Here is a 23238-nt window from a genome sequence, read left to right as displayed (position 1 = left end):
ACCTCATCTAAATCAAATTACTTCCCAAAGGCCCTCCTCCTAATACCATAACATTGTGGGTTAGAGCTTCAACATATAGATTTTGGGGTAACATAAACATTCAGTCCGTAACAGTGACCCCTTTGTCTGTGTATGATTCAGCAGCGTGAGGAATCCTTAATGGCCAAGGGGCAGTCTCAGCTTCCAAATGAACGGACCAGTGACGATGTTTCTTGGTCTGAACATTTCCCCCTTGGGCACTAGGACCTCTAGACCCACTGAGTCCCAGATTACTGGCCAGGAAAGCAAACAATTCTTCAGCCAGTATTTAGGGGTCATAATAGGAGGGACCACTCCCATCTCTCCTTGGTTCCTGGACTAGTGGGTCCTGGCAATGTGTAAGTCCAGGAATGGTGGTGCGAGCGGACACACGGCAGGCAGGGAAGGCAAACCCATACCCAGAACATGGATCTGTCCCCGTGAGGACGAGTCGCTGTCCACACACCCCAGTCTTGTCATTGCAAACAAGGGATTATTGTTTTGCTTCTCGGGTTGTGACCCTCCCTTTGGAGAAGCGCCCTCTGCTGGCCTTTCCTAACATCTGCGGCCATGAGCATCCTGTAATCTGTTAGTTCCTCCCTGCTTTTGGTAGCCCTTTCTCCTTTTACTTGAGGGGTTTCAGATGTCTCCTCCTAGTTTCACCGATGATGTTGCATGTGGTTCTTCTTCTCCTTCCTCTTGTTGCTTATGTGGGGCTTCTGAGAAGAGTAGAGAAAAATGTTAACTTTACTGTAGTTTTAATACGGGAATCTGGTAAATTTCAAAGTATGATAATTCTGAATATTTATATTACTGGATTGCATTTTAATATGAACTCTGGCCCTTGTTCTGACATTCCTAAGTGAATTTTGAAAATTCAGACTGGTACAATACTAACAAACAGCTGTGCTTAATAAAATCTTAAAAATTTTTAAATTCCAAAGTGATCCAGTACAAAAAGAGGCACAACTAACCAAGGCTGTTAGAAATAAGGCTACTGGTCACCCTGGAGGAGGTAGTGATTGGAAGAGGTCAAGGGGGGGCTTCTGCAGTGAGTAATATCCCCTTTCTTGATCTGGGTGCTGGTTATACAAGTGTGCTCAGTTTGTGAACATGGTTGAACTGCATGCTTACAGTCATACATGACTTTTCTCTTTGTATGTTATATGTTGGTAGCAATTATGTTTTTAACCCACAAATAGAACAGCCTATAATTTAAAATAAATCAGGACGCCTGGCTGGCTCAGTTGGTGGAGCATGCGACTCTTGATCTCAGGGTCATGAGTTTGAGCCCCACATTGGGGGTAGAGATCAAAAAGTCATGATCCAGGGGCGCCTGGGTGGCTCAGTCGGTTAAGCGTCCAACTTCGGCTCAGGTCACGATCTCACGGTCCGTGAGTTCGAGCCCCGCGTCGGGCTCTGTGCTGACTGCTCGGAGCCTGAGCCTGTTTCAGATTCTGTGTCTCCCTCTCTCTCTGACCCTCCCCCGTTCATGCTCTGTCTCTCTCTGTCTCAAAAATAATAAATAAATGTTAAAAAAAAAAAGTCATGATCCTGGCAAAAGGCTGGTATTTGTCTAACTCAATTAAAAGGAAAGGGAGAATTTTATGCAAAAAGTTCAAATATCTGAATTTTGCCATATTCTTCCATTTATTAAGGATGCTATTGTAGATTCTAGGTATAATATATCTTTTCCATGGGGAACATAGATTTCTCTAAATAACCGGGCCCACAGTAATATAATGCTAGTGGGTACAAACATCCCCGCTTATATACTACACAACAAATTCCAGCTTTTTTGGGTTCTGCCATTGTTGCCTCGCATGCCAGCCTGCCTCCCATGGTGATGCGGGGGCTGCACAACCAGGCACTAGACTCAACAAGGGCCTCAGCAAGGGCAGCTTCCTACCAAGCTTACTCTGAGCACCCCCAGATGCCTATTTGGAAACACCTTTGACCAACTCCTCAGTTTGCCCCTGAGACTGTTTGGGGACAAAGGAAAAATGATAGCAAATGGGACAACTGGTGAAGCCCTGAAGTGTTTTTTCGTAAGTAACACCAGTAACATATTCAGACCATCCCTGTTTGTCAAGCCTCTAGGAGAGTTCTTAGATTTGGGCAGTATTAGGGGCCAGATTATTCTTTGTATAATGTCAAGGACACACACCTTATATTCTGAAACGTAATGAGAGTCTGTGATCTTTAAAAATTCACAATCTAGTGAGGTTTTTTTTTGGGGGGGGGGCATAAGTTTACTGCCAGGAAACAGGTGTCCTGAAATCCACCACTAAATCTAAGCCAAAACGGGAAAGGAAAAGACTTCCATCGATATCACCATTATCGGACGTGTAGATTTGGGCAGGTGTATCACTCCTGGACCATTGAAAAATTTGAGAGGGAGTCTGCTGAGACGGGGAAGGACTCCTTCAACTATGCCGGGGTCTTGGATAAACTGCAAGCTGAGTGTAGTATCGCCATTGAAAGCAGCAAGTATTAGGGGTGCTCTAATATGGGGGGCTCAGTCAGTTAAGTGTCTGACCTTCGGCTCAGGTCATGATCTCATGGTCCGTGAGTTTGAGCCCCGTGTCGGGGTCTGTCCTGACAGTGAGGAGCCTGCTTGGGATTCCCTCTTTTTCTCCCTCTCGTTCTCCCTGGCTCCTGCTCATGCTGTCTCTGTCTCTCTCAAAATAAATAAATAGATTGTAAAAAATTAAAAAAAAAACCGAACAACCAGAAAACAGCAAGTATTAGGTTACCATCACTAATGCCCCAGGGCACAGAGACTTTATCAAAAACATGATCACAGGCCTATCGCAGGCTGACTGTGCTGCCCTGATTGTTGCTGCCAGTGCTGGTGAATTTGAAGCAGGTGCCTCCAAGAATGGGCAGACCGGTGAGCATGCTCGTCTGGATTACACACGGGGTGCAAAACAACTAATTGTGGTGTTAGCAGAGTGGGCCTACAGGACCCTCCCTACAGCCAGAAGAGATATGAGAACATTAAGGAAATCTACACCTACATTAAGAAAATTGGCTCCAAGCCTGAAAGTGGCATTTGTGCCAATTTCTGGTTGGAATGGTGACAGCACGGTGGAGCCAGGTGCTAACATGGCTTGGTTCGGGGGGTAGAAAGTCCCCCATAACAGGGCAGTGCAGGGGAACCTCATCGCCTGAAGCTCTGGGAAAAGAGTAAACTGTTGAAATGTACCATGAAGCTTTGAGTGAAGCTCTTCCTGGGGACAACGTAGGCTTCAATGTCAAGAACGTGTCTGCCAGGGGCGCCTGGGTGGCTCAGTCGGTTAAGCGTCTGACTTTGGGCTCGGGTCATGATCTCGCGGTTAGTGAGTTCGAGTCCCGCGTCGGGGTCTGTGCTGACAGCTCAGAGCCTGGAGCCTGCTTCCGATTCTGTGTCTCCCTCTCTCTCTGCCCGTCCCCTGCTCGTGCTCTGTCTCTCTCAAAAATGTGTCTGCCAAAGATGTCCATCACGGCAAAGTGGCTGGCAACAGCAAAAATGATCCACTCAGCAAAAATGATCCACCAGTGGAAGCAGCGTGGCTTCATGGCTCAGGTGATTATCCGGAACCATCCGGGTTCACCTGTGTGCATAGGCACCCGGTGCACGTTGCTTGTACCTTTGCCCAGCTGAAGGAGAAGGTGGATTGTCTTTCTTGGAAAAAACTGGAAGGTGGCCGCAAATTCTGGAAATCTGGGGATGCTGCCGTCACTGATACGGTTCCTGGCAAGCCCGTGTGTGTTGAGAGCTTCTGTGACTATCCCTGTCCAGGTCGTTTTGCTGTCCGTGACGGGAGACAAACGGTTGCTGTGAGTGTCATCAAAGCAGCGGACAGGAAGGCAGCTGGCAAGGTCTCAAGTCTGCCTGGAGGGCTCAGAAGGCTAAGTAGATATTATCCCCAATACCTGCCACCCCAATCTTAATCAGCAGTGGAAGAGTGGTCTCAGAACTCTTTGTCTCAATTGTCCATTTCCGTGTCATAGCAAAAGACTAGTTGCAGATAATGATGCATCAGAAAACCTTCAGAAGGAAAGGTGTGGACCGTGTGTGTGTGTATGTGTGTGTGTGTGGCAGTTCTAAGTTACTAGGGATTTTTTTTAGTGTTTATTTATTTATTTATTTATGATTTTTAACTCAACAAGTGGCAATTTTTTTCTTTTTTTAAATGTTCATTTACTTTTGAGAGAGAGAAAGAGACAGAGCTCGAGCAGGGGAGGGGCAGAGAGAGAGAGAGGGAGCCATAGAATCCGAAGCAGGCTCCAAGCCCTGGACTGTCAGCATAGAGCCCCACATGGGGCTTGAACTCACAAACTGCAGATCATGACCTGAGCTGAAGTCAGACATTCAACCGACTGAGCCACTCAGGTGTCCCTATTTATTTTTGAGAGAGAGAGAGAGAGAATCAGACAGGCAGAGATGGGGAGAGAGAACCCTGTGCAGGTTCCACACTGTCAGCGCAGAGTGACGCAGGGCTTAAGCTCACGAACCGTGAGATCATGACCTGAGCCGAAATCAAGGGTTGGGTACTTAACGGACTGAGCCACCCAGATGCCCCAAGTTACTAGTTTTTAAAATCAGCAATTTTTAATGGAAAGGACTTGCCCAAAAATCTGTCTCAGAATTTTGAAACCCATTAAGACAAAGTTCAATGAGAAAAGAAAAAAAAAAATCCTGGTCTATGTCACCTAACATCAACAGTAGTGATAGACCAATTAATATGGATTACTAAAATCGAAATGTACAAATTTCATGCTGAGGAAAGGTAGAGGTGCTTCAATGGCTAGCCAACACCCATGCCTCTTTTTCCTTGTAAGGAGTTACCTCTTTGCCTTAACGGATGACTTGGTGGGAGGGTAATTCCCCTGTGGTAATTCCTCCGACAGGAGGAAGATCCATGCCCCGAGCTGGGCCCCAAGCACTTGGCCGGAACCTGGATTCTGGAGCAGGTGGCCGTAGGATGAGACTTATTACAGCTCTAGCCAAATGACAAGTGCCAATGATGACAGCAGTGGCGGCCTCCTGACCCGGTGTTTCTGGCTCTGAGAGTCGCTGTGCTTTCAGCTTCTTACTTTTTTGGGGGGCCGTTCGTGTGTCTTTGATTCTTGCCGGTCCCCAAGCGGGGTGGTCCAGCTTTGCCCCGCTATTTAGCGAGCACTTCTCTTCCCCCATGTCTTTCCCAAGAATTATCATTTGCTTGGCTTGGGTTGAGCTGGTTGGTTTCCATTGTTGGCACCTAGAGGGAACTGGCAAAGGAGTCTGAGAAGTTGTTGGGAAAACTGAGGAAATGGGATTTCCTGGAAGTCTGGGGAAAGAATGTGTTTCCAGAAGGAAGGACTGGTCAGGGCTCCTGGTTGGCTCAGTTGGTAGAACATGCCAAGGTCGTGAATTCAAGCCCCACGTTGGGCACATAGCTTACTTATAAAGAAAAAAAGAATCATATTTAAAAAAAAAAAGGAAGGATTGGTTAAGAACTTCAAACTTGGGGGTAAAGTTAAGGAAGATAAGAATTGGAAAGGTGTTTTTTTTTTTTAATTTTAAGTTTATTTATTGAGAGAGAGGGTGGGTGGGGGAGAGGCAGAGGGAGACTCCCATGCAGGCTCCGTGTGGTCAGTGCAGAGCCCTAGGAGGGGCTTGATCTCAGGAACCACGAGATCAGGATTTAAGCTGAAATCTAGAGTTGGACGTGTAACCGACTGGGCCACCCGGGCACCCCAGGAAAGGTGTTTCTTAAATTTGCCGATTAAAAGGTCACCTTCGAGAGGTGCCTGGATGATTCAGTTGGTTAAGCATCCAACTTCAGCTCAGGCCATGATCTCATGGTTGGCAGGTTTGAGCCCCACACTGGGCTCTGTGCTGATAGCTCAGAACCTAGAGCCTGCTTCAGATTGTGTCTCCCTCTCTCTTTGCCTCTCTCTCTCTCTCTCAAAAATAAATAAACATTAAAAATAAAAAAATAATAAATGTTTATTATTGAGGTCACCTTCAAGGAGTTTGCCCATCAGCAGGAGAGTGAGGAGAGCATGGCAGGTGGGGTAAAAGGGGACACTGGACACGTGGGGACTGCCAACGAAGCCCCCAGGCTGCACAGAGGGAGCACCCCAGGACTCATGCAAGATACCCAGGACCAAGGGTGAGCTTTTAAGGAATGGAGAAACTGGAGAGTGTTTCTGGGCTCAGAGGAAAGAGCCAGTAATGGGGCAAGCTAAAGGCATAAGCAAGAGGGATGTTAATGGGCTACTACCTTTTGAGGGTCCACTGAGTGCCAGACACGTTTCCTAAGGAGGGAGCGGATGGGTTCAGCGCAAGGTCAGAAAGGGATTGGGCTGTGACTGGAGGAGGACAAGTCTGCATCTGACACGGGAAAGGGAAGAAACGGAGGAGATGACAGCAGTGAGGGGAGAGGAAAGTGTGGAATCTGCATTAAGTGACCTGAGTCTGGGGGTTTCAGTAGCCACTCAATGTTTGCTAACTTTAGCTAAATGAACCGTGGTGAGTGAGCCACAAAACATTTACCTTAGAGAAGGAGCTAGGCTGAGAAGGAGGTTGAAGGAGAGGAATGGCGTGGGAGAGTCAGGTGAGCATTCTGGAAGCCTAAGCAGGCCAGTCAAAAGTCAGAAGGGCAGAGAACCAGTGAGGAGTTTGTCCTGCCCAGTCCTTGGGGATGGGTATTCTGTTAGGAGAGCCATCTTGCCTTTGGGAACCCGGGAGGCATTGTCACTGTCCAATGTCCCCAGATGCTGAAATTTATCTGATCTTTATCAATGAGTTCTGGTTTAAAAATTCACCACTACATTCCTAATCTTAAAAAGGGGGTAAAGATATCAGTTACATTTCTCCATCGTTTGTTGAGCTCTTAATAAAATTTTAACTTTGGAATAATGTCAGATTTACACGGAAGTTGCAAAGGTAGAACAGCGGGCTCGCGTATACCGTTCACCCAGTTTCCTCTAAAGTTAACGTCTTATATGACCATGTACATTTGACATAATGAAGAAATCAACATTGGTGCATTACTGTTTTTCCCACTAACATCCTTTTCCTGTTTCAGGTTGAAATCCAGGATGGCACATCGCATTTAGTATTTAGTTGTTTTTAAAGAGTAGGAATTAACTCAGGGATATTCCTCTTGTACAAGTTTTGCAAGAAGAGTTTAAAATTTTCAAGCTGGTCAACTGAACCGGTCTGAAAAGATTAAACTCTGTATTTCTTTTGCTACATTAATTTGCAAACCAAACACACACACACACACACACACACACACCCTACACATACCCCAAAAACATAGGTCCTAACTACAATTTGTTGTTCATAACGCTTCAGGATAGAAACCGTAAAATGTTTATTATATTTGTCCGTTGCAACAGCACTGTTGCTTCTCAATAAATTCTCCTTCGTATTGAAAATAAATCCGTTTGGAGCCAGCACAGTTGGATTTACTCACACTACCCGTTTGGATTAGGATGGGGAGGTTTTGGATGTGTGGCTGTCCATGCTACGCTTGAAACGGTGGACAAAAAGAGGTAATGCCATGTGTCTACTTCGTGCTTTCTAATGATTTTTTTCTTTTAATAAGAAGCCATTATAAGCTAAGCAGAAGTTAAACGTTCCTCTCTTGGCCCCCATCTCACCCTTCATTCGCAAGGTCCCAACTGCGGTATTTTTAAAGCGCGGACATACATCTCCTAACTTGTAAATTCAGTTGTTTCGGAGATCGCTGTAGAGAGGTTGAAGTGACCACAATTCAAAATCTACTTCACTGCCGTCAGTGCCCATCACCGCCTTTCTCTCCACCAAAACTAATCTCCGTGCGACCCAGATGGGACTCGAACCCACAATCCCCAGCTCCGGAGGCTGATGCCTTATCCATTAGGCCACTGGGTCACCACAGGATCCGGGTTCTCACACCGTCTCCTTACGCGATGCCATCATCGCGCCCCGCCCCGAGCTCCGCGGCCTCGAGACGGGCGCCGTACGATTTGGGAGCCGCCCCCAGCGGCGGCCCCGCGCGCCTGCGCCCCCCTGCGCTGAGCCCGGCCCGTCGCCCGCGGCCCCGTGCGCCTGCGCGTGGCCTTGCCTGCCCCACAGCCCCCGGGGCTGCGTGGCCGGCACGCGGGCAGCTCCGGGCGGCCTCCTACCTGTACGGTTCTTCTCGGAAGGTCGTCTGTCCTGGCTGCGCATTCCGCGCTCTTGGGGAACTTTAAACGAAATTCCAATGCCTGTCCTCCCTCCGTTCTGATTCCCTGGCTGGGCCCGGGCGTCTGCATTTTACAAAGTTCCCTGGGACCGCCTAGTGCCGCCTGTCGCAGAGCCTGAGGTCCTTCCTCACCTACACACCCGCCACCTTCCCGTCCCTTATAGCTCCTCCTCCCCTTTCTTTCCTGCAGTTATTCTACATACAGCATTGTGATAAACTATTATGTGCTGGGGACTGTTGGGGGATTCCAGGGTGAACAGGTTTTTTTTTTTCCTCCCCCAAATCTGCCCTTCTCCCTTACTCATTTACATCCATTTTCCTCCCTTGTCTCTTCTTTCCCTCCGGATTAAAGGGAAAATGGATTTAACAACGTCCGTCAATACAAAAATAATATGGATTTTGTTTTTATCCCATCCCAGGTCTTGGATAAATACTTAAGAGACTTTTGTTTCCACGCCCGGTATGTCCATGCGTGTTGCATGTAAAAGATGCTGCATTCGTGGTTTTTAAAAATACACAATTTCGTTTTCTCCTTAGACACCTAACGCCTGTTAGTTGTAAACTTGTATAAAGTATGCGTCAACCAAATGAAGAAAACTGAAATTGACTATGATTCTATCATTTGGAGCTTACCGCTGTTAACGTATTGGTATGTATCTTTCAAATTTTATGTGTCTGTGTGTCAGTATGTCACTTTTATTGCCTGTGGACCCTGAGTCGTTCAGGAAATGCTTTTAATGAAAACTAGGACGCTATTTAGTAAATAACAATTCACTCATCATTTAGCATTGGTGGTGCAGAAATGATAGTGGGTAAAACTCACATCTCAGTGAACCGCGGCAGTGGAACCAGAGTAGTAATAGTCATCCTTCATGTTTGTGCCCTGGCAAAGGTGGGGGTGGAGGTAGCCAGCTTCACTTAAGAATATCCTTGATGATTGTAAGAATTGTCAATGGTATTAAATCCCCACACTTGAGTGCACACCTTTTTAATATTTTGTGTGACAAAATATGCATAAATCATTTCTACCACATACCAAAATACAATGGTTGACTCTTTGTTTTTGCACTTTTTTTATTTTAAAAAATGTTTTTTTTTTAATGTTTATTTATTTTTGAGACAGAGAGAGACAAAGCATGAACAGGGGAGGGGCAGAGAGAGAGGGAGACAGAATCGGAAGCAGGCTCCAGGCTCTGAGCCATCAGCCCAGAGCCCGACGCGGGGCTCGAACTCACGGACTGCGAGATCGTGACCTGAGCCGAAGTCGGACGCTCAACCGACTGAGCCACCCAGGCGCCCCTAAAAAATGTTTTTTTTTAATGTTTGTTTTTGGGAGAGAGAGCACGAACAGGGGAGGGGCAGAGAGAGAGAGGGAGACACAGAATCTGAAACAGGCTCCAGGCTCTGAGCTGTCAGCACAGAGCCCAACGCAGGGCGCTAACTCATGACCTGAGCTGACGTTGGACACTTAACCGACTGAGCCACCCAGGTGCCCCTGTACTTTTTTTTTTTTTTTTTAAACATTTCATTTGTAAGCAATCTCCAACCTCAGCTGGGGCTCGAACTCACAACCCCCGAGGTCAAGAGTTGCCGGCTCTAGGAACTAAGCCAGCCAAGCACCCCACAATGGTTTTCTCTTGAGGAAAAAACAATTGTGTGATGTTTGAGTTGCAGGCTAAACTAACTTCTTCAGTGGAACATAGTTTTTACTTGAAAGAACAATTTGACAAACTAATTATTCAGACTGGGGCATGCTGGGGTTTGCTTCCCTGAAAGCAGTTTCAAGCTATGCTATTAGCACAAACAGTCCTGTAGAAGAGAGAGGATATCTCACACTCAAAGGCCTCCGTAGACATTTTATTGCACTATGCTGCATCTTTATCACCAAACTAATTCCTGTGTCTGGGGATGGAAGGTACTGATTGGCCCTGGCCAGACAAGGCTCTCTCCTGAATCTCCATCCAAACTAGAAGAGCTAAGAGGGAAGGTCTATGGTTACCCCCAGGGGAACGTTGTATCTTTCAAAGGCAACTCTCTCAGATTCCACATTGTATTTCTGTTTCAGGTTGTTTTCAGGTGAGGGTATAGAATAGTGGTTGAGAGCCTGGCAGCCTGGGTCGGAATCCCGTCTGCCATTTACTGACTGTGTGAACCAGGACAAGCTACTTAACCACTCACGATTCAGTCTTCTCTTCTGTGAAATGGTACAGGTAATAATAATGCTACAACACAGAGTTGTGAAGATTAGATGTATTAATATATGTAAAACATTTAGAACAGCTTTGGGCACATAGTACTCTGTATTTTGAAGCAAAAGAAAACCTGATATAACCAGCTTAAACAACCAAGAAAGTGTGTCGGATGACAAAATTGCAAAGTTATATAATTGCAACCTTCAGAGGTAGGGCAGGCTGTTGATCAGAGCTTTCATAGTTTCTCTACAACTGTCCTATTCAGATGTCTAGGCCTCACATCCCCCAGTTCAGAAGAACAGAGCCTGCTTTCCTACCTCCAGTCATTAAACAAAAGGCATAGGCTTCCCAACTGAATGAATTTAGGTCACATGCCTGCCTCTAAACCATTCACAGTAGCCAAGAGAATCCCTTGCAGTGACCGGTTTCGGGGTGAATTCCTTTCACATTTTTGCACTTAGGGGGATGGGATCATGCTGCTTGAGTAGGTGGGAGTAGAATCAACCGTCTATGAATCCCATGGCTGCGACACAATGAGTGAGGCTGGCAAAATGCCTTCAACAATAGATGAATTTATTTATCGTAAATAATTTGTAGTGAATTTATTAATATTAAAAAATAAACCAGTACATTTCTAAAAACACCCTTTTAAGAATACAAAAAAAAAAAAAATTCCAGAAAGAAAACCAAAAAGATTTAATTCTGATGCTCTGATAACCATTCACGATGCTTTAAAAAAAAGTACACGGCAAGAGAATGCAAACGTGTTATTCAGAAATGTGTAAAATACCACATAGAACACATTGGAACAATTGTCAAAACTTGAACACAGACTATATAATAAATGATAGCATCAAAGTTCAGTTGTCCTGGGGTCCCTGGCTGGCTTAGCCAGGATAGCATGTGACTCTTGATCTCTAGGCCATGAGTTTGAGCCCCACATTGGGTGTAGAGATTACTAAAAAAAAAAAAAAAAAAAAAAAAAAATTCATTTGTCCTGAATTTGATGACTGTGATGTGGTCATATAAGAGAATGTCATTAGAAGATACGCACTGAAGGGGGATGTGGGTGTCTCAGAAGGTTAAGCAACTGACTCTTGATCTCGGCTCAGATCATGATCTCATGGTTTGTGAGATTGAGTCCCAAGTCGGGTCTGTGCTGATAGTGTGGAGCCTGCTTGGGATTCTCTCCCCTTCTCTCTCTGCCCCTCCCCCTCTTGTGCTCTCAAAATAAATAAACTTAAAAAAAGAGAAGATACACACTGAAGTATTTGGAGTATTTGGACATGATTTCTGAAAGTTACTCTCAAATGGTTTGGAAAGTTAATGTAAAAGCCATACATGTATTATACACACATGCACGTGTGTGTACATAGAGAAATAGCAAAGGTGGCAAAATGTTAAAATTTGGCAAATCTGCATCAAGATTTGTAATTCTTCTGTATTTGAAATTATTTAAAAATAAATGAGTGTCTGAAGAAAAAGCCATACAAAGCCTTTTGTTAGCATATTTGTGGCTTCTATGCAGTCTTTTACGACACAAGCTAAAAAAAATTAAAACTAAAAAATGTAACACAAGCCTGCCTTATCCCTTCTCTCCATAGTGGTCAGAAACCCCTGCCAAGTTCCTTCTGTGTCCTAGCAGGTAAAAAACGCATAGCGGTATGTTTCTATACCAAGATTTTTTTTTTTTTTTAATCTACCTCCTCTATGTCAAGGTTTTTAAAGGGAATCGTTTTGGAAATCATTTGTGGTGTTTTGGTTGAAGCAGCCGCCCAGGCAAACGAGCAGCCAGCGACGTCACTTGCATAATCTCCCTGCAAAGACCCGAGGTTCGGGCCAAAGCAGGGCGGAGAACTTGCCCGCTGCAGGCTGGGATCTGGAGTCTTTCCTCTCCGAACTGCAAAGTGCTCTGGGATTGCCCGGCCGCTCCCATATCTCGCGATGCTATCCTCTCTTCTTCTTGGCCCTATGACCAACCCCCCTAACGTGTTTTTCAAATCCGCCAATGGGCACACGGCGTAGACTCGAACCAGCCAATCGGAGTGCGGGGACACCGGGAAATTTAAATCGCGCCGGCCGGCAGCACGAGCCACACCGTCTTTGGGCTGAGCCGTGGTGGACGTTTTCAGGGCAGCTGACCTGCACCCTGCGCGCCCCGCACCGCCTCCTGTGGAATCCTGAGCCGGCCGTGTAGGTACGAACTCGGGCCGGGGTCCGGCCGGAGCGATAACGGCAGGCCTGCGGGCCGCGCTCCGCTTGCGGGTGGCGGGAGGGGAGGGCCCGAGTACACGCCCGACCTGGCTTTGGCCTCCCTCGTTGACGAGGCCTCGGGGGCGTCGTTCGTTGACGAAGCGGCTGTTTTGCGATGCGAGTGCTTGGGCTTTAGGGCGCCGCGGCTGTGCGAACCGCAGCGGAGAGCCCTTGCGCATCGCGGCCCGGCAAATCGGTGAGGCCCGAGGGCTAGAGTCCGGGGAGGCGGCCCGGCCCCCTCCTCCGCCCGTTCCCCGCTGCGTCTTCCCGGGTGGGGGGCAGGGGCAGGGCCTGGCGATGGGGGTGGCAGTTGGAAGAACTCTCTCTTAATACGTAGGCCCAGGGCGGGCTGTGACACCGTTTCGTCAAAGAACACGGAATGAAAGCTAACAAATTGTAAGGGGGACTTGTACTTGGCGCTTTTTGGCGATTGCTCTTGAAGATCTCAGTCTGAATGAAGCACAGTTGAGATCCGCCTGATGAAGTGCATTCACTCGAAATTCCTGGAAATGAAATGAGATGCTGAAGGTGGACAGCTGCGTCTCAAGTTTTCAGTGTGGACAGGAAATGTTTAGGGAAGGTTCCGTAGTGTAATGAGGAGCCAGGTTTCTCCTTAATTTTCAAGTGTGGAGAATGTACCTGTTTGGGCCACTTAAAAACAGTAGATAGAGCCTCCAGAGGATGGATATTGGATTTATTTCCCCTAGGACATTGGTTTTAACTGTGAGCTCAGTTCTCCTACTTTGTCTTCGATTAACTATGTAATTGAAATAGTCCAATTGCACTGCCCAGTGTGGTAGCCAGCCAACCCAAGTGGCTGGTCCAAATTGGGATATGCGGTAAGCTTAAAGTACGCACAGGATTTCAAGGTTTCGGAGGATTAGTATGAAGAAAGTGTAAAATATCTCAATGGCTCGAAATATTATAGCACGTTGAAATGAGAATATATTGGGTGTGTTGGGTTAAATAAGACGTTAAAATTAATTTCATTTGTTGCTTTTTGAAAAATGCAGACCTGGAAATTGAAATTTATACAGCTTGCGCTCTATTTCTGATGGACAGCCCCGCTCCAGGAAGTCTCAGCCCTTGGGAGGGGAGGGGACTACTACAGTTTGGCCACTTCAGTGCTTCATAGTGCTGAAGGAGGAAGTTGCTCCTCTAAGAGACAAGTGTGGATGCAATACATGCCTGATGATTCTGTTGGTGCTCCTCTTACTGACGAAGCAAAATGATGAAGGAGAAATCTTTCCTTTCCTCCGTCTTCTAGCTTTCTCCCTTTGTTTCACAGCCATGTCCACCAACGAGAATGCTAATTCACCAGCTGCCCGCCTTAACAGATTCAAGAACAAGGGGAAAGACAGTACAGTGAGTACCTTCTGTTGCTTTCCTATGCTATTTTTTTTTTTTAAATGCAAAGACACTTGGGAAGGGGTCAAAACTTGGAGGAAATTTGAAATAAGCGCTCTCACTTGGCCAGAAAAACTGATACGATAGGTGAAGACGATAGGTGAAGTGGTGTATCTTTTTTCAAGGAAATGAGGCGCCGCCGAATAGAAGTTAACGTGGAGCTGAGGAAAGCTAAGAAGGATGACCAGATGCTGAAAAGGAGAAACGTAAGCTCGTTTCCTGATGACGCAACTTCCCCACTGCAGGAAAACCGCAACAACCAGGTAAGTATGTAGTAGGTTATGAGTTATGGTCGATTCAGAAGATCAGTATGGTGCTTTTCTTAGAAATTTAAATAACGTTCCTAGCCTAATGGTTTTAACGATCAACTTTGCGAAGATCTTTTTTTCTGTCCCCCAATCAGTAATTCTAATGAGTTGTCTTCTTTCTTGCCCACTCTCCATAACTGATTCCAAGGTCTCCTTTAGCTCTAAACTCCCTTGAGGTTTCCCTGCATTTCTAGCCACCAGTTGGGTACCTTGACTGGCCATTCCAGTGTTAAATGAAAGCTAGTGTGTCCAGAACCAATCGTTTTCCAATTTTTTGGATGTTCTCTATTTTTTGTATTTTCCACCATCTTTGTTCAGATGTTTTTCCTCCTGAGATATTTAAAAGAAAACTTTTTTTAATGTTTATTTTTGAAAGAAAGAGAGAGAGAGACAGAGCATGAGCAGGGGAGGGGCAGAGAGAGAGAGACACAGAACTGAAGCAGGCTCCAGGCTCTGAGCTGTCAGCACAGAGCCCGATGTGGGGCTTGAATTCACGAACCACGAGATCATGACCTGAGCCGAAGTCCGGTGCTTAACTGACTCAGCCACCCAGGTGCCCCTCTCCTGCAATATTTTCAGTGATCTTCTAATTTATCTTTTCCTTCATTCTATGCCACACACTATATACCTAAAAATATTCTTGAAATACTGTTTAGACTTGTTATTTCTCTGCTGAAAAAACTTTGGTAGGTTTTTTTTTTAACATTTATTTTGAGAGAGAGAGCGAGCGCACATGCACTTGTGGGAGAGACATGGAGGAAGAGAGGGAGGCCCGAGCAACTCCGTGCTATCAGTGCAGAGCCTGACGAGGGCTTGATCTCCCCAAGTGTGGGATCATGACCTGAACCTAAATCGTTTTGGACGCTTAACCTGAGTCACCCACACACCTCAAAAACTTTGATAGTTTTAAATCCATATTCTTGGAAGTTTTATTTTAAGATTTTATTTTTGAGTAATTTCCACACCCAACGTGGGGCTCAAACTCACAACCCCGAGATCAAGAGTTGCACGCTCTGCTAACAGAGCCAGCCAGGTGCCCCTGGAAGGTTTATTTTTGTAAATTCGATCCATCTTAGACTTTCAGATTATCTTTTTTTTATCTTTAAAAGATACTGGGAACTTTCCTGCTTTTTTTACATTGTGCTTTCCTTTAGAGCTCCAAATGTTTTTTTTTTTTTCATGAAATAGTATCTATGTGCTGTCTGTAGAGTACTATATTCAAATCCTATCTTCTTACAGCACTCCTTGATCAACCTGATAGGAAAAATGTCCCCTTTTCAGAATTCGCATAGCACCCCAGCTGTGCATCACAAATGGAGAGTGAATGTGTGTATATTTGCCACTTATTTTATGGTGTCTGTTTTTCACATTTCCCTTATTAAGTTGTAAGCTCTTATGGAAAAAGGGGCACTGTCTTTTTGAGTTAACTATAGTACTGGTTCCCAAGCTCTTCTGTGGTGTTCACAACATGAGCCATTCCTGTAGCACTGTACTGTGGAAATGCATAGATTAGAAGCTTACATGAGAAAATTCCCAGCGCGTTGCCTATATAACTGCATCCTTTTCTCCCTGACAGCGTATCTGAATGTGGGTGATTGAGACTAATGTAGAACAACGTCCAAACTGCTCTAATTTAATTTACTAGATTGTTCACAGTCTCCTCTTTTAGTGACAAAATGCTTTAATACTCCATAATTGGAGATTCCAGGGATTCATAATACCAAGTTTGAGTGCTCTTCTACATCTAAAATAATGGATATTTAGTTAACGGCCACAATTCCGCATAAGTCTAAACTTACAGTAACTGATTTTAAAAAGGTCTTCACAGAAAAGGTCTTCACAGTGCCAGGTAGAGATTTTATTGTTTGTATTTAATCTTAAAAATGATAATTTGCAAAATTGATCCCATTGTCCTTGCAGGGCACTGTCAATTGGTCTGTTGATGACATTGTCAAAGGCATAAATAGCAACAATTTGGAAAGCCAGCTCCAGGCTACTCAAGCTGCTAGGTAAGTCTTTTCGGCTATAGCATGAATGACATCACTAAGATACCAGCCTTTTTAGATTTTTGTTGTTATTGGGAAAGAGACAGATGGCATGGGTAAAATAAAGGTTAACTTGGCCAAAAGCCTGATTTCATTAGAGTCTTTCCGTAGGTGAAACTGTAATTTTGTAATTGCCTCAAGTCCCACCCACCCCTAGTGATAATCACTGTCAACCTTTTGGCATACCTTTTAAGTAAATTACAAAGTTTTGTCAAAGTGGCATTTCAAAGTGGTGTCAGAGAAAGGAATCAGTAAGTGGGATTGGCACGTGCATTTAGAATGGTGCATTTACTCACTTTCCATCAAACGCAAGTATTTTGTGACATTTGTAACAGAATTAATAATTTCTATAGTTTGACAGTGTGCTCAAAAATCCAAGTGACAAATGATGAAGGAAAAGATGTTTAACCTCACCAGTAGTTAGGGAAACACAGATCACCCCACTGGTAGTGTAATTCTGTCAGACTGCCGAAATTTTAAAGTGACAAGATCTAAAGTAGTTTCCGCGGATGCAGCGAAGAGGCTAATTTCCATTACTGGTAATTCTTCAATTTTGGATAAAAGGTAGTTAAAGACACCACCTGGGTAGCACCATTGCAACCAGTCTGTTAATCTCCTCTTAAATTCCATGATATCTCAACATTATTGCATGACTTTAAAAGGTTATCTATAGTTCTAAACTCTTGAATTGCATTTTAAATCGATTTTTACACAAACTTTTGTTATTCCTCCTCAACTTTCATTTTTCTTTTTGCTTACCCTTAGGAAACTGCTTTCTAGGGAAAAACAGCCTCCCATAGACAACATAATCCGAGCTGGTTTGATTCCAAAATTTGTGTCCTTCTTGGGCAGAACTGATTGTAGCCCCATTCAGTTCGAATCTGCTTGGGCCCTCACTAACATTGCTTCCGGTACATCAGAACAGACCAAGGCTGTGGTAGATGGAGGTGCTATCCCAGCATTCATTTCTCTGTTGGCCTCTTCCCATGCCCACATCAGTGAGCAAGCTGTATGGGCTCTAGGAAACATTGCAGGTACTTGGATTTAAAACAGATTTTTTTAAGAGAGTTTTTTTTCGTTGTTTTTAATGTTTATTTGTTTATTTTTGAGGGAGCGTGAGTGGGGGAGGGGGAGAGAGAGGGAGACACAGAATCTGAAGCAGGCTCCAGGCTCTGAGGTGTCAGCACAGAGCCCAAGGCAAGGCTCGAACTCTCTGACTTTGAGATCGTGACCTGAACCGAAGTCGGATGCTTAACCGACTGAGCCACCCGGGCGCCCCAGATTTAAAATTCTCTTGACTGATTGTTTCTAATCCTACTGAGGTTGGAAGAAGTGGCTTATCATAAGTAATAGTGACCTGTGTGTTAAGATTTAAGTTTGTTTGCTTCCCATGCTTATCAGGGGTCAAAGTGGTGGCTAAGTAAGTTAGGGATTTCCCAGGGTTGTCTTTGTGTTAAGACCCATTCAGTCACTGTACACTAATGGTGCTAGAAAAATAGTTACAAATTAACCTTGCCTTTGTTTAGGTGATGGTTCAGTTTTCCGAGACTTGGTTATCAAGTATGGTGCAGTTGACCCGCTGTTGGCTCTCCTTGCTGTTCCTGACATGTCCTCTTTAGCAGTAAGTTACTAACATAAGTCCGGTTACTCGCTTCTTGATTCCAGTTTTTCCCATCTCCTCAAAATACAGAGGACCTCTCATTGCATTTTTCTTTCCCCTCAGTGTGGTTACTTACGGAACCTTACTTGGACACTTTCAAACCTTTGTCGCAACAAGAATCCTGCACCCCCATTAGATGCTGTTGAGCAGATTCTTCCTACCTTAGTTCGTCTTCTGCATCATGATGATCCAGAAGTATTAGCAGATACCTGCTGGGCCATTTCCTACCTTACTGATGGTCCAAATGAACGGATTGAGATGGTCGTGAAAACAGGAGTTGTGCCCCAACTTGTGAAGCTTCTAGGAGCTACTGAATTGCCCATTGTGGTAAGTCGTTAACTTTATCAGTTAGTTAGTTAGTTAGTTGGTTGTTTAGCTTAGTTTAGTTAGTTTGAGAGAGCTTGACCAGGGGAAAGGGGCAGAGGGAGAGAATTCCTAAGTAGCCTCCACGCTCCCTGGGGAGCTAGATGGGGGGCTTGATTCCATGACACTTGGATCATGACCTGAGCTGAAATCAAGATTTGGACAGTCAGCCAGCTGAGCCACCCAGGTGCCCCAGTTGTTAACATTAAGTTTTTTTTTTAATGTTTATTTTTCAGAGGGAGAGAGTGTTTATTTATGTTTGAGAGTGTGGGTGGTAAAGGGGCAGAGAGAGTGGAAGACACAGAATCCGAAGCAGGCTCCAGGCTCCAAGTTGTCAGCACAGAGCCCAACGTGGGCCTTGAACTCACGAACCATGAGATCATGACCTGAGCTGAAGTCGGATGCTTAACTGACTGTGACTGAGCTACCCAGGCACCTCCCCACCCCACCCCCCCACCCCAGTTGTTAACTTTTAGATGAGAATAGAAAACATAAGCATGGTCAATTAATAAACTGATACTGACATATTAACCTATTTTAGGGCCATGATGAGGCTCTGACTTGACAAAACCTTTGGGGTATAGACTTGTGGAACAGTGCTGAAAAAATAAAAGTTAACAGCTGGCATCTACATTTCCTTTTCAGACTCCTGCGCTAAGAGCCATAGGAAACATTGTCACTGGGACAGATGAACAGACTCAGGTTGTAATAGATGCGGGAGCACTTGCTGTCTTTCCCAGCCTACTAACGAACCCCAAAACTAATATTCAGAAGGAAGCTACGTGGACAATGTCAAACATCACAGCTGGTCGCCAGGACCAGATACAGCAAGTTGTGAATCATGGATTAGTTCCATTCCTCGTTGGTGTTCTCTCTAAGGTGAAGTAGTCTTAACTTAATCGAAGGATGTTAGTATTTACGGATGGACACTTGGTAGAGCTGTGCTTGATAAGATTCTTGATGTGCCAGTGCTGGTTCTGCTTCTAGTTCTTTGCTAAATAGTAGCCAGTGACCTCTTACCTTTAAGGTTGGATGGAATCAGTTGGTAGTTTGGGTCCTTGTTTTTCTAAAACAATACTTCTGGAATTTTAGTTTTACAATCGTTTCTGAAGTAAACTTGTTTCCTTATGTTCATTAGGCAGACTTTAAGACACAAAAGGAAGCTGTGTGGGCTGTGACCAACTATACGAGTGGCGGAACAGTGGAGCAGATTGTATACCTCGTTCACTGTGGCATAATAGAACCATTGATGAACCTCTTAACTGCAAAAGATACCAAAATCATTCTGGTTATTCTGGATGCCATTTCAAACATCTTTCAGGTAGGTGTTAAGGTAGCATTGGAATTTGGGCTTGATGATAAGTGATTTAAACTCAGGGTAGGGCAGCTAAGTTTACTTAGTAGGCCACAGAATTAGAAAGGCTATTTTAATGTGGGCCACACTCTTGGTAAGACGTGACAAGGGATTATAAGAGATCTAAGTGGATGACCTGAATTGAAATCAAATCCGTATGTGGACACTGTTCATTCCCATCTAATTTGTCAAGAATCTTTAATTCTCCAATATCCTACTGAATTTTGGTGAAATTAGATTTTGATGATTTAGTTATCTAATTGGTTTTTTTCTGATTCCATTCCTAATTGACCTAGCGTGTGGCACTTAGTCACAGTGGTTGGTGGGAGGTAGGTCCTACCTAACGACTTCTGATTATGGAAATTTTACCTACAAAGAGTTGAGTCTAGAATGGTGATGCTTGGTGTATTCATCATCCAGCATAAATAATTTGTCAACATTTGGCCTGTTTTCCTACTTTCCCTTACCCAAGCCCTCTCTAAGTTATTTTGAAGAAAGTAAGTTATTTCATCTGTACATATTTATCTTCTAATTTGAGGACTTTAAAAAAGGCCATAATATCATTTTTATACTAATAAATTCTTGATGTCAGCAAATAATCCGTTCAGGGAAATTTGTTTTTATGCAGCATAGGCCATCTTTGCCCTTAGATGGTGGTTCTCTGCCTTGACTACACTTTGGTGTTATCTGAGGTGCTTTTATGAAACAGTAATTTTCGGTTCCCATCAAAGATCAATTGAACCTGGATGTAGTGGTTTGTTTTTGTTTTTTTTTTTAATGTTTGTTTTTGAGAGAGCAAGAGAGAGACCGAGTACAAGGGGCAGGGAGGGGCAGAGAGAAGAGGGGGGTACACAGAATCCACAGCAGGCTCCAGGCTCTGAGCTGTTAACACAGAGCCTGACGCGGGGCTCGAACCCACGAACCGTGAGATCATGACCTGAGCTGAAGTCGAACGCTTAACCTACCGAGCCACCCAGGCAACCCGATATGGTGTCATTTTTAAATTTGCCTGGATGATTTTGATGCAAAGAAATTACTGAGAACTACTTGGAAGATCTCTGAGATCTCCAGAAGTAGCTGCTGAGAGCAAGTACAGATCTCATCACCTTGAATTTAAAAAAAAAATTGTTTTAATGTTTATTTATTTTTGAGAGAGAGAGACAGCGTGAGAAGGGTAGGGGCAGAGAGAGGGAGACAGAGATGCAAAGCAGGCTCCAGGTCCTGAGCTGTCAGCACAGAGCCTGATGCCAGGCTGGAACTCACACGCCATGAGATCATGACCTGAGCCGAAGTTGGATGCTCAACAGACTGAGCCACCGAGGGGCACCTGATCACCTTGAATTTTTTAAAAAATGTAAACTGGAGATAAAATGATCTCATAGGGTTATTGGCAGGAACGTCCAAGTGTATGTCTGATACATATATCAACAGCCAAACATAAACTTTGTTTTTATCACTAAAATGGAACATTCAGTAAATTCAAGTAAACTGAGAATGTTTTTTAGGCTGCTGAGAAACTAGGTGAAACTGAGAAACTCGGTATAATGATTGAAGAATGCGGAGGTTTGGACAAAATTGAAGCTCTACAAAACCATGAAAATGAGTCTGTGTACAAAGCTTCATTAAACTTGATTGAGAAGTATTTCTCTGTAGAGGTGAGTAACAGGGTAGTGTTAACAAGAAGTTGGAAAATACACAAAGTCAAGCCCATAAGATTTTTTCCTTACTCCTTTTTTTTTTTTTAACATTTATTCATTTTTTGATAGAGACAGAGCATGGGGGGTGGGGGGCAGAGAGAGAGAGAGGGAGACACAGAATCTCGGGAGCAGGCTCCAGGCTATGAATTGACAGCATGGAGCCCGACGCGGGGCTCGAACTCACAGACCGTGAGACCATGGCCTGAGCTGAAGTCGGATGCTTAACTAACTGAGCCACCCAGGCGCCCCTCCTTACACTTTTTAAATGAGCCTCGTGACCTTGTTAAATTTAGCAAAATATCACTGTGTGAGTAGGACATAATGTATATGTTTGCTCCTCAAATATTTGGCTTGATGATCATATCTTGAGAGATTTAAAAAATTTTTTTAAATCACCACTGTACTTTCAAATGAATAGCTTTATAGGGATTTTAGAATGTCTGGAGAGTAAGTTTGTGTAGGAGTTGATGGAGAAGGGGCCCAACCCCATCACCACACTCAGGAGTTAATAAGCCTTTTCATTTCCTCCTGGAAAGTGGCGGGTGGGGAAGAAAATCTTTTTTTCTCTTTTTTTTTTGTTCTTGTGGTAGCATTCCTGAATCCATTCAGAATCTTCTTCTCCCAGGCACTCCTGAATTGGCAAGTTTTCAGCAGCTCTGAGATCACTATTTGAAATACTGAAATACGTTATAGGATTGATTAGAGGGGTAACGTAGGTGAAGACCTTAGGAGTAAATACAGACTTCTAGGCAGGCTGCTGCTTAGAAATGTGCCATACTTGCGGGACTATATTGTTTGGTTTTGTTTTTTTAATACTTCCAGGAAGAAGAAGATCAAAATGTTGTGCCAGAAACTACCTCTGAAAGCTACACATTCCAAGTTCAGGATGGCACTCCCGGGACCTTTAACTTTTAGATTGTACAGCTGAGGCATAAAGTTGTTTGTTGTGTACTACGTTTGGTAGAAGTTTGTCTTACTGTTCTCTCTACTAAGAACTCTTTTTAAATGTGTTTTGTTATTGTAGCACTTTTTACAATGGAAACTATACTTGAACAGTTCTGAACTGTACAAACTGTATGAAGCTTCTCCTCTCGGTGGGTTTCTTATTTCTCTGTGGAATCTCATATCTTGCAGTGTCCTGTAAATAAAGATTAAATTCCACCCTTTTCTTTACTTCACCGTTTCTGTGTACTGCTTTCTAATTTGGGGTCCTTAAGCTTGCACATGAAGGGTGATCCAGCCAAACCAATGTGACGAACCAGAGGTGTGGTTCTGGTTGGAGACGTTGCCTGGTGTGAGGTTTGTGATGTCATCAAGGATATAGGGGTGATCACTTTTTCCCCGCCCACTTCTGAGTTCCCACTTGTTCTAGGCTGCGGCTTTGTAAATAATGGCTGTTGGCGCTTCCAGACTTCATATCCTCTACACACCAGCTAGAAAAGAATTTTTCAGAAGTTCTCACAGAAAAATGAACAAGATTTCCCAGAAGCCCTCAGCCAGTATCTCCTTAAATCTCACTGGCCAGGGAGATGGGATTAAAAACAATAAATTTAGGCGCGCCTGGGTGGCTCAGTCGGTTAATTGACTGACTTTGGCTCAGGTCATGATCTGGTTCGTGAGTTTGAGCCCCGCGTCCGGCTCTGTGCTGACAGCTCAGAGCTTGGAGCTTGCTTCAGATTCTGTGTCTCCCCCTCTCAGCCCCTGCCATGTTCATGCTGTGTCTCCCAATAATAA

General features: G+C 44.5%; 1 protein-coding gene, 1 long non-coding RNA gene and 1 other non-coding gene across 6 annotated transcripts; 2 read left to right on the top strand and 1 right to left on the bottom strand.

Moving 5' to 3' along the window:
- Nucleotides 1-1904: 1904 nt before the first annotated feature.
- Nucleotides 1905-10696, top strand: LOC122233627. The gene is made up of 3 exons (XR_006211271.1): nt 1905-2066; nt 8763-8874; nt 10291-10696. It is a non-coding gene; the product is annotated as an uncharacterized LOC122233627 (long non-coding RNA).
- On the bottom strand, nt 7840-7912 carry TRNAR-CCG. The gene has a single exon. It is a non-coding gene; the product is annotated as a tRNA-Arg (tRNA).
- A 1825-nt stretch (nt 10697-12521) lies between the features above and the next one.
- Nucleotides 12522-22677, top strand: KPNA2 (karyopherin subunit alpha 2). 4 transcript variants are annotated; one of them, XM_042966848.1, is made up of 11 exons: nt 12522-12610; nt 13959-14035; nt 14203-14340; nt 16306-16394; nt 17196-17464; nt 17957-18051; nt 18154-18417; nt 19099-19332; nt 19592-19774; nt 21313-21462; nt 22327-22677. In XM_042966848.1, the coding sequence occupies exons 2-11, from the start codon at nt 13961-13963 to the stop codon at nt 22417-22419; spliced, it is 1590 nt and encodes a 529-aa protein (XP_042822782.1). In that variant the 5' UTR covers nt 12522-12610; nt 13959-13960; the 3' UTR covers nt 22420-22677. The 4 variants fall into 4 exon arrangements, with proteins under 4 accessions (XP_042822782.1, XP_042822780.1, XP_007088353.1 ...); XM_042966846.1 differs by having other exon boundaries at nt 12522-12614; nt 13938-14035; XM_007088291.3 differs by having other exon boundaries at nt 12525-12614.
- Nucleotides 22678-23238: the final 561 nt, after the last annotated feature.

The sequence above is a fragment of the Panthera tigris genome, chromosome E1 (genome assembly GCF_018350195.1).
Source record: "Panthera tigris isolate Pti1 chromosome E1, P.tigris_Pti1_mat1.1, whole genome shotgun sequence".
In the NCBI taxonomy this organism is placed as follows: domain Eukaryota; kingdom Metazoa; phylum Chordata; class Mammalia; order Carnivora; family Felidae; genus Panthera; species Panthera tigris.
Note: the sequence above shows the minus strand (reverse complement) of the source record. Positions and strands in the feature narration are given on the sequence as shown.